The sequence below is a fragment of the Oreochromis aureus genome, linkage group 8 (assembly GCF_013358895.1).
Source record: "Oreochromis aureus strain Israel breed Guangdong linkage group 8, ZZ_aureus, whole genome shotgun sequence".
NCBI lineage: Eukaryota > Metazoa > Chordata > Actinopteri > Cichliformes > Cichlidae > Oreochromis > Oreochromis aureus.
This window is the reverse complement of record NC_052949.1, coordinates 15,007,294-15,022,261: the sequence shown is the minus strand read 5'-3', so window position 1 is coordinate 15,022,261 and position 14,968 is coordinate 15,007,294. Positions and strand designations below refer to the sequence as shown.

Genomic DNA, 14,968 nt, shown 5'->3' with positions numbered 1-14,968 from the left:
AGCGTTGCTATCAGACATTTACAGCCCCCTTTTTTTTTTCTGAAGTCATCAAGTCGACTCCTTTTTTCTCTTCTGTGGTTTCTATGGAAATAACACCAAAACACAGCTTGGATTAATCCAGCCATGTCGGTCGCAGGCTCTGTCCAACAGCTGAACCCAGCATGTTTCATATAGAAAAAAACCTGCACCTGCCAATTTGGATGAAACACCAATCAAATTGTTGTTTGATCCTTTATTCATCAGTGAATTATCTGCCGCTCTCACCAAAGAAAGAGCAGCCTGGAACAAATCAATCACACGCAGCTCTTTGGGGGGTTTTTTGTGGTTTTTTCCAGTCGTGCACATTTTTCGCCTGATACAAATCCGCTCTGCTTCAGTCGTTTTTTCGTGTCTACTGGAGCAGAAGCACTTTTAAGTGTGTGACAGGGCGAAAAGCACATTACAATCCAAACATTTTTACTGTGACTTTGGCCGCTGGTTCCAATTCTCCTTCTTGCCACCACTTCCCTTTTGGGAGTCGTAGCTCTGCAAGTGTCAGTCACAAGGCTAAACAGATCACAGAGCCGGCGCTTGGTGTCATTTCATGCAAATTCGTTTTTACTAGATTTTTCCAAAGAGTGAGCCCTCTAAAATGGATTTATGTAAGTTTATAAGCTCTTTTTCATATCTGTAATATTTAATCATATATTCATGTTTCTCAAGGCTTGACCTTCTTTGCTGTGTGTGTTTACCAACTCATAGAGATCAAGTCTTGATTGGTTGATTGATTTGTGATGAGATGTTGTGCATAGTTGGTTGTGTTTGCTGAAGTAGGCTTTAACTGTTTCCTCTAACATGGCGGATCAGCTGAAATTGCCACTTAACCTCAATTTTGATTGGTGATTATTGAGTCATAAATAAGTTTTATTATAGGAAAAATACCTGCTGAGGAAGAGAAAGAGAAAAAGAAAGACAAAGCCATTTAAGGCATTGTGTCTATTACTATTATTTAATTATGTAAGATGAATCATGCTGTAGGGATCGTTCATTCCAGTAACAAACAAGAAATCACTGTTTGGCTTACTGAACTTGTTGAACATGGATTTATTTATTTTGTCATCAGTTTTAGATTGGAAGCTATCTCTGGTGTTTTGTGTGACATGTCATTAGTAGAGTGCTTAGTGTGAGTGTGAATCATAAAATATGTCGGGAGAAACGGTCACACCTGCTGTGGTGAGAGTCTTTTTCCTGCTAAATACATTGTGATCTTAAAAACAAATCAGATAAACAAGATACACCTCTGGATTCCGAATCTAATGGTATGGTAAATGGATGAGTCAACGCTGAGTGAGATGGATATAGACTCATGTGGAAAAAAGAAAGTGCACCCTCTTTCACTTCTAAGGTTTTATGCATCAGAACATTCTGTAGTCTAGTAAATACAAACTCAAATGAAAAACAACACATGACATATTCCACTGTTGAACTTGAGCCCTTTTCTGTATGATGCTATCAGTTTCTCACATCTTGAGGAGGAATGTGGCCCACTCTTCTTTCCAGCATTGCTTCAGTTCATTAAAGTTTGCACGTATTTGCTGATGCACACCTCACTTATGATCCTGCCACATTTTAACTGGGCCAGGGTAGCCTTTAGCGGGCCATTGCACTTCCATGTTGCATTATGTCATTCGAGCCCAGTTGTAGCTGTTGGATAGATGGCCTCACATATACAGAGGAGTTCACTGTTAACTCAGTGACTGCAAGGTGGGTGCAAAGGTAGGTCCTGTGGGTGCAAAACAAGCTCATCGCACCTCCACCACAGTGTTCGTCAGCTGATATGAGGTGTTTGTGCTGAAATGCTTGGTCTGTTGCAACCGTGCAAATATAAACCGTACTTGTTCAGCTTAGACTGAAGAAGTCACCGGGATGAGCGATGAAACGTTTCTCCCACTGAACACGCTACATCCAGATAAACAGAATCAACATTCTGGTGCCTACTTGTTCAGTCTTCTTCTAATTGCACTGTTATGAACTTTATCCTGCTGACTGAGAGTGAGTTTGGGGTTTTTTCTAGTTCCTTTGAACATATCTTGGTCTGACCTTGGACTGAGTTTGCTGGGATGTCCAATCCTGCGGATGGTAGATGGACTGGTTTTTATGTAGTGCTTTTCTTCTCTACCTGAGCATTCAAAGCTACACAACACTTATATACAAAGTTATCCATTCACAGCAATTCATAAAACATCTTTTTTCCTATGCTTAGTGCATTCTGTCTAATGTTCAGACAGATTCACACTCCAAAGGAAGCATTGGAGAGCAACTTTGGATTAACATCTTGCCCAAGGATACTTTGGCATGCAGCAAGGAGCAAACAGCTCCAGCCACCAACCTTCCGATAACCTGCTCTGCCTCTGCTTATATAGCAATGCTCAAACTTCCATTAATCAAATGATCAATTAATCAAGTGCATTTAGCACTCTAGCAGGCTGCTACTGACCCTACTGCTGTGCCTTCCTGTGGATGCAGCAAAGGTGCAGTTATTTTTCACACATGGTGTAGTTTGTTTGTTTTTTCACAACTGTACTTGAGTTAAACAGGTGCATAAATGAACAGATATAAGGAAAGATCTTCACAGTCAGAATCTGTTATATAAAAGTCCAATAGCACATTTTAGACTCGAGAAAAGCAAAGCGAGCACATCTGCAACTATTTTCAACATCTGCACCACATCCCAAAAATATGACTGTGATTCAGAGACTAAAGGAAGTGTCCCAAACAGACCTTTACCAGCAGCTCCAAGCTGAACAAGCTTGCACTGAAACGGCCTCGGTTGCATCATCAATTTGAAGCAAAAATGATAATTTCGCATTTCGACTTGTTTATGTTTTCTTTAACTCTCCGCCACTGTTGATATTATTCACCGCTGATCAAAGTCATCATAAACATGCTTGAAAGCAGCACAAATATTGCATCAGTGGAGCCCAGGATATTTCCTGGAGCATAAATTGGTATGCTAAGAGTTGTTTTAAAAGTAGGGCAGATGGGAGGGAGATGATGTACAGATGAAAAGAAACTTTTAAACGGGGCCAGTTTGATTTGGATACGAGAAAAAGAGAGGAGAAAACACACATTTAAAAAAAAGAAAAGATGGCAAAAGAATGTTTGAACACATGTGACTGTTCAACATTCAAGCAAAATGCCGACCTCTCCTCTGGATTGGAGTCTTGTTTGAAGCACTCATTACTCTTCAGCATACTGTAGGTCCCTCTTGCTGTTTTGAGACCACACTTGAAGGCAAGGCCAATTAGATTCTTGTCAAATTACATTAGCGCAGCATATTTTCTAAGCCTAATCCTCTAAGCGTATGTGAAAAATGCATCAACAACTCGATTTAGCCTCAAAGCAGCTAAAATGAGATTCCACGTGTGCTTTGTTAATTTAAGAAAATTAAATGCGGTCTGTCAGAGTTGATGCAGGTCCTCAAGCTTCCTCAATCTGCCAGACTTCTGAAATAAAAAGTCCTTTTTCAGTGAAACTTAAGCTTGTGCTTTTTGTCTATGTCTAACAAGCTAAACTAATGTTTTAAGTAGTTTTTCCCGAGTAGAGACACCATACTGTCTCAGTGTTTTGTTTGTTTATCTTTAGTTAAACTTTGTGAAACCTGCCTAACCAGAAGACGAAAGGTTAAGACCAGTTCACAGTGGCTGTCTAAAAGAAAAAAAACATACGCATAACTGCACATACAACCAAATGATTCATATTTTTGGATGGCTCTTTAAAAAAGGAAGATATTTTCAGTTAATATTTGCTTTAAAATAAAAACCCTTCTTGCGATTGCAGGAAACCTTTTATGAAGCTTTACAGTCACCGCAAATAGATACTTATTTGCCTGACAATGCGCAAGCGTAGTGTGGGAGAAGTCAAACAAAAAAATGGTCATGTACTGTGTTCATAACTCAAATATGGAAGTCCAAAATCAGGCAGGGGGAAGAGAAAATCCAAGATCACATCGCGTAGGTGTTTGGAAAGTTTTAATTCAAGCCAAGCAAGTTCATTCTTATGTACCCTGTTTACTCTGTTTTAACTGCAGCAGTTACAAATCACTGTAGTAGTAGTATTCCTCTCTGATTCAGATTCCTTTTGGCCATTCTGCAGAAGTGAATTGTTTATACTGTGGAGGCTGCGGACCCTAACTGGAGGTTTAGTGGGCGTCTGGCCAACCCAAAACCCACAGAGACAGGCTGCTGCAGACCTCCCTGTCCTGTCAGCTGACTTTGTTTCCCAGGGTCCCCAATCCAAAAGGCCATCTGAGTCAATCTTTGCAAACACACAAGAAGAAGGAGCAGGAAAAATGTTTAGATTCATATTGAGCAGGCATACATCAGTAGCTAAACACTGAGAATTGTAATGACTGTGGTTTAAATCATTTTGCTAATGCTTTGAGACAAAGAGCAGTGTATGTGTGCGTCTATATGTGTCCAATACAGTGATGTTTTCCATGGTGCCTCTCAGCAGAAGTTGACTCAGCTTGAGTTAGAGTCATCAAAAAACAACCTAGCGTGCTGTAGCTTTTGGAAAGCTTGTTGCCGTTTCCGAAAGGCAAAACTTACCCGGGCCTGATACCTTATGCTGCAAAATGTTCCCCCCTTTTTCAAAAGTTTAGCGATGTGTGGGAGAGTAGCAAACAGAGCAGAGGGAATGATTGCACTCGCTAGATTGCTGACACATACCGCTCAGTAATCAGTTTGAGCCGGAAGGAGCCATTAAAAAATGAGAGCCGACAGTTTTAATAGACAATAAACAACAAAAAAGGCAGCTTACTGTCATTTTATGTGGGGCAGAGTTGAGGTTTTAAGTGGGGTCAGATGATTTTGACACAATATTGGTGGTTTTGTTTTCGTTTTTTCTTACCAGTTTTTCATTTACAGCAGTGTGTATCTGTTAATGTAGGGGCCAGTCTTAATGAAAACAAATGTATTTCAGTTGGAATGATGTTTCTCACCTGCAACACACACACTCACACACACATATATATATGTATATAGAGATAGAGATATAAATACTGTATTTTAACACATGACCCTGCTGAACGGTATTAGATGTGAGTGAAATTGTATATTAAATGATGAATGTAAGGTCATCTTCAAGTGTAAAATTAATACCAAGGAAAGTCACAGTGGTCCTGTGTGAGATTAGAACTGTTCTTCTGCCACTTCCTGCCTACTGAGGCACATTTTGTTTCTCTTTCAGTTTGGAGAAGTACTGTTTATGTCCACGAACAGGAAAGAATAGATTCAGTTTCATGACAATTTTACAGTCTGCCCTTGGGTATCAGGCAGGAGTGCCAACTTGAAAACTCAGTTTCCATTTTTAGTCACATTATGTCCACTTGAATGGATTCCTGAGGAAGAAGATTTGATTTTCCCTAACCAGTCACGATACCCATGTATCAACTTGAATCTTATCTCATTTTAAGAGTGGAGCAGTGCAAAGTAAAAACAGCTCAGTGTGTTTGTCCATTATTATTTAGGACCCATGCCTCAGGAGTGCTAAATATCTCTGCCATGTAGAGGTGGGCGGATTGATTCAAATATCGATGGTATCGATACCAATTGGTATCAGACTGATACTAGCAGAATAGGATCTATACTTTGGAAATTCAAACAGCGGATGATTTTGATGGTGTGCTACAATCATACATCAGAATATGCTCCTACTTAATAAAGCTATATGTGCTTGCAATTCATGTAAAATGGATTAATTAATCATTTTTTAGAAAATTAACAGAAAATATGCAGTTCTTCAAAAGAAATGTCAGGAATAATTACGCATCCCTATCCCCCAACCACCACTACCTGCTCCATCTTCTCCTTAAAAAAGGTCTTTCTTCTTTATTTCCTCCCCCGTCTCTTCTCTTGAAGTGCTCACACACTGAGGCCCACTGTAGCAAGGGGCTTATTCATGAGGCCAAGAGACAGTGAAGGAAAACACAAAGAGCTCCCCACACAGCAGAGAGGGCTCTGAGCTCAGCGCTGACCCCTGAAGGATGTGTGTGGGCTGCACCCAGACACACTGGCCCCGCCGACACCAGCCTACGCTCCTCCCTACTCTGAGCTTGACCTTTAGCTAAACTCCCAAAACAACCTCAAACGGACTTGCAACTGTCAATAACAGCTCGATGAGAGGAATGAGAATAAGAAATGAAGTCTGAGTGGTTATCAGCTGTTGCCAGTGAAAAACCTCAGAGGAGTCTCTCCCATGCAAAATGCTGGCAACCAGCAAACAAGTTGAGGAACAAAAGGAAGTCAGTGGGAAAGGAATAGCTGCTAAACTAAGAACTGAAATCAGTGTTAAAAGACAAATCCCTAAGTTGAACAAGTTCTCTGCCATAAATTAAAGCATAATATTCTGATAATGGCTGTCTGGAAAGATTACAGGCTTTGCTATCCCTCATGACTCTTGCTTTTCTTGATGATGGGAACTTTGACAGTCCTGGTCTTAAGCCATTGTCTTAATGCTTCTAAATATTTCTTTGCCAAGAAAAGTGTAATAAAATTTAAAGGAATTTTTATACCCCTGTAAATCTGAGCCCCTCTTGTCTGTCTGTGCTTCCAGTGCTGGACCAGCTCCTGATGGAGCTCCACCGCTTCTTGGTCATCTTGGACAAGGAGACGCTGAGTGGGAACGCCACCGTCCAGAAGGGTTTGCTGTCTGATCTCCTCCAGTCCTACAGGGCTTCGACTGGTAAGAGCACTGTTTCAGAAACAGTGGACCATTATTCACCCGTCTTTTCAAAGTACAGTTGATATACACTCACCAGCGACTTCATTAGGTACACAATTTCTACTTGTTAATGGCAATATCTAATCAGCCAATCACACGGCTGCAGCTCAGTGCATTCAGGCTTGTAGACATGGTCAAGGCAACCAGCTACAGTTTTTTTAAAAACTGTCCTACTTGCTTAGAGTTTAACTTATATGTGCCAGACAAACGGTAATAATAAAATAACATCTGTCTATATTCTAACATCTCGGCCCAAACAACTTCAAACTTAAAGCAGATGAAGACAGAAATACAAATCTGAAACCGCATGACCAAATTCTCACTTCATATTTATTCAGAAACTGATTTTCATGGATATTTTATGGGGAAATTTTAAATCAGTTTGATATGTTTGATTAAAAAAATAACAAATAAAGAAGTGAAAGCGTGCAAACAAGTCATAGACCTACAGTTACTGAACTACAATATAATAACTTCCTTAGGAAAATTTCATGAGAGGAAGAGAAAATTATTCTGCCCAGTATGTAATTGAGAGGTTAGATACACTGTGAAGTCTAAATAACCACAGAATTAGCTGAGTCACAGCAAACTGCAGAGTAGAATTACTGCAAACATGTTACTGTTAACATTTGAAGTGAGAAATGACCTAAACAAGTCTAACAGTGGTTACATTTAGTCATGTTTAACACTACCATGAGCAACTGTAGATGTGCAGTGTTGGTAAAAATAAAGTTCTAAAATTAGGTCAAACTCTAGATGAACTTAAATCATCATATATATTACACTGTGTCATTATCTTTAACAAAAACTAAGCCAAAATACATTAAAACAGCTAAGCACAGCCTAACTGCTTTGATAGGAATTAAGTAGCAGCAAGGTGTTGTTAACAAACGCACTTTAATTAACTGATTATCTGCAAGTGTGAGCACTTTTATCAAGTTTTGGCATTTTAGTGGTCGGACCCCAAGGTAATAAAATTCTACAAAAAACTCAAGAAACTTTACAGACCTCAGTTAGCATGGTTAATGTTAAAGTTTGTGACAGTACAATTAGAAAAAGACTGTACAAGTATGGCTTTTTTGGAAGAGTTGCCAAGAGAAAGCCTCTTCTCTCTAAAAAGATCATGACAGCATGGCTTTGGTTTGCAAAGCTGCATCTGAACAAACCACAAGACTTCTGAAACAATGTCCTTTAGACAGACAAGACCAAAGTGAATATGTTTGGCTATTGTGCACAGCGCCACGGGTGGAAAAATCAAAGCATATCAGCACAAACGCCTAGTGTCAAGGTCATCATTACCAAGTGTCAAGCACGGTGGTGGACGTTAATGATTCAGGTTGGTTTTCCAGCCATAGGACCCGTGAACCTTGTATCACTGGGTCAACCATGAGCTCCGTACACCAAAGTATTCTAGAGTCCAATGCGAGGCCATCTGTATGACCAGCTTGCCTGAAATTGGATCATGCAATAGAAAAATTATTCCAAGGACAAGAGTAAATCTACAACAGAATGACTGAAAAAGAAAAGAATCAAAGTGTTGCAATGATGCAGTCAAAGTAAGAGAGCTGTGCATAAATGAATGCCTGGAAACCTCAATGAAGTGAACCAGTGTTTTAAAGAAGAGTAGTTCAAAATTCCTCTTTAATGATGTGAAAGACTGATAAGCATGTCATTATTGGTGGTTCTACAACATATTAAATTATGGGATGTGCTTAGTTTTTCACACACTGCTTCAGCAATTTGGTTTAGTTTTTCTTATAATAAATAAATAATGACACACTGTGATGTGTCATGTTTTATTATTCATCTGAGATTATATTTTGCTAATTTTAAGACCTGATGTTAGGGTCTAGATTTTATGTGAAAACTTGATAGAGGGTGTACGTTCTTTGTACCATAAGTGTGTGAAAGGAAATTAATAAAAAGTATGAAAGGTTCACTTTAAAGTTGCTGTGGAAGTGCTTCTAGTTAGCCTATTAGTATGCATACATCCACTTACAACAATGTCGCAGTGTTTTGTTTTGTTTTTTGGTGCATTATTAGGTTTTTCATTTTTTTAAAAAGAAGTTAATTTCAGTAGAATAATTTGTCACAAACCTTTAAGCTGTTCTCTTGATGTTTGCATCTAAAGCTGTAACACTGGTTGATGGTTAACCACAAATGTTTAAATTCATTCAAAAGCTGCATAGACCAGCTGGCAGTTAATCTGCCATCCAACAAAGCATCTTATGTAACATGTGGTCATTCCCTGCATTTCCCACACTAAAGTGAAACTGGCCTAGGAGAAGTTATTAAACCACCTACTCTGGTTTTATTTTGTTATTTTAAGCTCTTACTAACCTTTCATAATTATATCCCTGCAAGCTTTGCAAAAACATCGCTTTATCACAATTTTGGTAGCTAAAGCCACATTGTGCCTGCGGGATTGCACTTTTTTTTTACTACATTCCTGCTTCTGTTACGAAATTATTTGCTTCATGCATTTTTTTTAATTTTCAGTTTATAAGCAAGCTAAAAAAACTGGAGTCTTGTACAGCTTGTTAACTTTTCAAACAGCTTCAGATGAGTTTATTTTTCTTGCAACTGCTGGTGGGTTGATGTGATTCATGGTGCTCTATGCCAGCTACTTAATCTTTGAAGCAACTAATTAATGACATGCTACCGCTACCTCAAAAATAGTTTAACGCAAAGATGATAATGACTTTTTGTTTGTTTGTTTGTTGAGATGACCCGATTCTTTGCAGTTTTTGTCATTTGCTGTCACCCTCTCACTTCTGGATTTTAAAAGTCAACTCTCTTTCGCCCTGTTTTTCTCAGAGAGCTCTCACACTGTTCACTAACACACACCAGCAGTCAAGCTTTTCCATGTTCAGGTCTTGGACTCGTCTCTCTGTACTTCCTCTTCTGGCTCCAAGCTGTATCATTTTTCCGAAGCTGCATTTATCCTCTGGGGATGCTCACTTCCTCTGAGCAGCAATTTATAAATAGCATTTCAACTTTGTTCCCCGAAAATCTGTTTTCACTGTACAGGCAAAACATCATTTTATGCTGCTGCTGTTTGGTTTCACCTCATGATATCTATTTCAAAGGAGAACCCCTTCTCCGCAGTATCACCCAAGGTCTGAGTTTTGTTTGATTTCCTCTCGGGGTAATCTAAGTCAGCTAAAATATTTAATTCCAGTGAAAAACTGTGCTGCAGCTCCGGAACAAATTCCCATAACAGGTTACAGTAACCAACTGGAGCCTTTGCAGCCACAACCTCTGTGTTTATTGTTCAAGAAAAGGCCTTCGTTCAGACTGTTTATGTGGCAATGTTATGTCCTCACCAGTTTGTAATTACTCCACCATGTTGAGAGTGACATGACTCCAGCTGTAGTCCTTTCCTCGCTGACTCTAACATTGATGTATGTCAGAAGGTTTCATCATCTCCACTTTTTGCCTGAAGAGTTGAGTGCAAGTGAAGTCAAGTTCATCCTTTAGTTCCTTAGTCTGGTTATGATCAGCTCCTCTAACCATGCAAAAGAAACAGAAACTGGATCACTTTTAGAGTCAAATGGAAAGTTTTTGTGAATGCATGATTGTTATGAACAGGTGGATTAAGTTCAAGAGTTGCCTTGTATATTAAAAAGCAATGTAAAACTTCCACTACAAACGTGACACAGTGCTGTATCTGTGCAGGCAGGGAGTTCTCTGACTAATGCCCGATGAATGCTTGCCACGGTAGGAGTGGGTGTGAATAGTGGTCCTATCTGTGTGCACAATGGACTACTTGTTTGGGTGAAGTTTCCCTTTATCCTGGACTTCTTTTTGACAAGCACGATGGAAGTTTGTTTTGCACCAAGGTGGAATCAGATTTTCCCATCAGCTGTCTCAAGGGAAAGCAAAATATGCATTCTTTCCGTGTTATTGTTTACAGTTAAGTCACACTGTGAATATATTCGACCAAATCAAAAAAAATCAACTTTGGGAATTCAAAGCAAGCGTTAAACAGTAAAAAAACCCAAAAATACCTGTGCATAAGCTCATATTTTCTTGACATTTAAGTTCGTTGTTTTGTAAGGTATGCTTAAATTCAAGAAAGGTGTTTGTGGTGGCTAACCACAGAGCAAAAACATCTATGCCAAAGTGCACTGCTCTCAGCAGTTAATCACCTTTTGCTGTCTCTGTTTACAGGTGCTGATGAGGAGTATATCTACATGAACAAAGTTGTTCCTGGAAAAGAAAAAAATGGTAAAGGTGTGAGTTTTAAATGTTGCTCTTTCAACTTTGAAAATTACTTTGTGGTTCTTGTATGTATGTAAGTATAGCTTTGAAATTGTATAATAAGAAATGCAAATGTAAATGTTTGATGGCAGATTGAATGAAAACGTGTAAACTGTTAAGCGCACTGAAGCACCGGCTTGTTCCACTTTCCAGCTTGTACATTGAAACTCAGTTGTTGAGGTGTACATTTTCTCGTTGGGCATAAATGAATCAACACTTTCCTAAAATATATTAAAGCAGATATTCAATCCCATTTTGCCTTGGCCACATCTGTCCATAATGTATTTTATACGAACAATAAAATAGGCAATGGTGTTTTTAGTCTCCAATTATGCTAGCCGTCATCAACTCTTTCACTAGAGGGCATTTCTGTCTTTACAGTGAAATAGTTTTCAAATAATGCCTTTAAATGAATTTGATATTCAGCAGCTATGAATTGTTGATGAAATTGCTCATATCACTGTTCAGACTGATCTGCTTATTAGCTCCATAATTTTTTAATGACTTCATAGTCTTACCAGGCTGTTTGGCTTACTTTACCATATTGTATTACAAAATTCTGTACGTAGTGAACCAGGAAAGTGAAAGAATAATATAACAATAATATGAGTTAATAGATAACAAATGAGTTAAATAAATTTTGGTTGATAAAAACTGTTATGTCCACTCAAATATCTTGATAAATTATGTACAATGTAAATCTCTTGTGCTCTCGATTTCTGGTTTGTTCAATTAAGCACTGTGCAAACTGGATTATGGAACAAGCTGATCCTTCACTTCACTGCACTGAATTGTAATCCACAATGCAAAATTTTTATGTCATTAAGGCATCGTCAGCTGTCAAAAAACAACTGCATACATTTGGATTAGCACAAGAAAACACCCACAAATTACTCATTTTACAACTTCAGCAACAGCAAACTAATTATATTTCATACACAGACTCTTTGTGCTGAATTGTCTCGTATACGCCTAAAAAATACAGGCTTCAAACAATAATGTTTAAAGATGTTATTCTGCTGAAAATTAGGGCTAATGAACAAAGTTTTATAACAATGTTTGAGTCAAGCCCAACTGATTAAGACAAATGTCCCATACAAAACTGAACTCTTTTATACATTTTGTGCTCAATAATCCCAATAATTATTAGTGACTGCTGACTTTTCCAGCAGGTTCTTTTTTTAAAATTAATATACTAACAGGTGTAAAAATCTATTTGACATAAAGCTCAGTACTTTGAAAAAAGAACGAATATCAATTCTCATAATTGGTGGCATCTATTTCAGTTTATCTTATTCTTTGTTTTCCGACCACATAACTGCCAAACTTGCCCACCATTCAGTGGCATTACATCAGCTGCACACGGTGTTGCATGCCAGTAAAAACCAAAGAACTGCTGACTAAGATGGTAAACTAGGTAGATTTTTTTGCATGCCAACAAATTTAGATCAAGGCAAATTTTGCAACCTCACAGAGTTGAATGTCTTGTAGTTAGCACGGTATTACTGCTATTTTGTTTAAGCATTGAAGAGTCACATTTCCTTATCATTCTTTAGGTTTCATCCATCTATTCATGGATTATTCCATGAATAGATGGATCTATCCATTCTCTTCCGCTTATTTTTTATCAGGATAAACAACAGAACAGGCTGCCAATCTAAACATAATAGTTTTCTGGCAAAAGCTCATCATGTCTGTATTATACATCATTAGTGTAGCTAATATTCATGTTGCTTACTAATTGCCAACTCTAGTTACATAATCCTGTTATGATGACTTAATTTCAGAGTTAATTTTTCTGAATGTCTGAATGTTTTATACATAAATATCGTGAAATTATATGAAACAAGGAAAACAGCTTTTTTTTCTTTCCTTTTTTTTAAAGGGCTTTTAGTGTAATTTTGCGTTTATCCATGAAGGTCAGATAGCCCATAGTTGTTACACTATTTCCATCTCATGCTCAATTTACTTTCAAGTGAACAGCAGACATGATAAGCCGCTGCAAGCTGTGGCCCCTTCAGCTCCCTAGCACTCGCCCACCATTTCCTGTCTGTTTCTTCGCAGAGCCTCAACATCTGAGACTGACCTGTTTTGTTTGGACAGTGATAAAGAATGTGGTTTGAATGAGCACTAGAGTTAACACATATTTTCAGCAGCGATGCTTGCAAAGCCACAAGCTGTCTACCACAGAAACTCATGTGAAGGGGGGGACTTAAATACACTCGGAGTGAACTTTCTTTGTTTGTTAAAATAGGATGGGCTACAATATTTATTTATTTACCTTTTCTTTTAATGTAAAGCATTGCTCATAAAACGACAGGCAGCCTGGTTCAATTATCTTACGTGTATGTAATAGTACATGTGCAGCCTGTGGTAATGCAGTGCTTTTACTGCAGTTCATATTAGCATGTTTCTATTCTTGTAATGATACAAAAAGGTATAGAGCAAAGGTACAGACAGGGAATTTTTATTAACACATTTATGAACTGTAGTTGGCGTAAGGATGTCCTTTTAAGGTCACGTTTGAGACCAAAAAAATATAAGACACTGAAGAAAATGTTAAAGACAAAATTGCTGTGCCACTCTGTCACGCTCATTAGGCCTCATATTAATATTCAAATATACCCCCCCCCCCCCAATTCACAAAAACAGTTGCCTTAAGATGGTTTATATGGTAAGGTAAAAAAATATTATAAAAAATATAATATTTATTTATTTATAATATTTATCTTTTTTTATAAAATATTATAAAAAAGATAAATGCATGAATCAAAATGAAGGCCTACTGCTATCATCCTAAATGGTTTAGGTTAGCATGACAAGACAAATTAAAAAAAGACAAAATCTGACTTAATGCTTGACACCACAAGTGGCCATACCATTGTTAGTATTTTAACATTTGGGAGAGTTTGGTTAAAGACAGTGTAGAGGTTTGTTATCATACTCTAAATGATGTTATCACTCCGTATCTGCATGCTAATTGCTAGCATAGCTAACATAGCCAACACTCTTTCTAGCATGCCACTTCAGAGGCAAAAAATTAACTCATGCCCCACATCCTACCATTTTTATCAATAATTAACTTTATTAAAGGATCTATTTTGAATCTTACACAAATAATGGGTAACATGATAGCATCAGCAAACTCTTGCATGTTTATTTTTCACTTGCATCAGCTCACAGTTTTGGAACCTCTGGATTAGCTTAACAGAACATGGCTTTCATCATGAACAGACAAGCATCCTAAATTTGCACTTTCAAAGCCCAGTTATGAACAGGTTGACTGCAAAGTTTGAAAAGCTGTTTCTGTCTTACAGTAAGAGTGTCTCTCATAAATGATGCCTATTCTCTCCTACCTAGCAGAGATTTCTGAAATAGTAAAAATGAAAAATGGTTCTCAGAAGAATTTTTTTAAGGACGTGTTCACTTTACAGTGGCTTGCAAAAGTATTCGGCCCCCTTGAACTTTTCCACATTTTGTCACATTACAGCCACAAACATGAATCAATTTTATTGGAATTCCACGTGGAAGACCAATACAAAGTGGTGTACACGTGAGAAGTGGAACGAAAATCATACATGATTCCAAACATTTGTTACAAATAAATAACTGCAAAGTGGGGTGTGCGTAATTATTCAGCCCCCTGAGTCAATACTTTGTAGAACCACCTTTTGCTGCAATTACAGCTGCCAGTCTTTTAGGGTATGTCTCTACCAGCTTTGCACATCTACAGACTGAAATCCTTGCCCATTCTTCTTTGCAAAACAGCTCCAGCTCAGTCAGATTAGATGGACAGCGTTTGTGAACAGCAGTCAGATCTTGCCACAGATTCTCGAATGGATTTAGATCTGGACTTTGACTGGGCCATTCTAACACATGGATATGTTTTGTTTAAACCATTGCATTGTTGCCCTGGCTTTATGTTTAGGGTCGTTGTCCTCCT

The 14,968-nt window shown here is 38.1% G+C and overlaps 1 protein-coding gene across 3 annotated transcripts in view; it reads left to right on the top strand.

Annotated features, from left to right (window-relative positions):
• Positions 1-14,968, top strand: part of afap1l2 (actin filament associated protein 1-like 2) — a 42,789-nt gene that overhangs the window by 6,593 nt on the left and 21,228 nt on the right. For 2 of the 3 annotated variants that reach the window (XM_039616332.1, XM_039616330.1), the window contains exons 2-3: positions 6,595-6,723; positions 10,936-10,998. In XM_039616332.1, coding sequence (XP_039472266.1) covers positions 6,595-6,723; positions 10,936-10,998 — 192 coding nt within the window. The remainder of the gene's footprint in view (positions 1-6,594; positions 6,724-10,935; positions 10,999-14,968) is intronic. The other variant, XM_039616331.1, reaches the window with a different exon arrangement.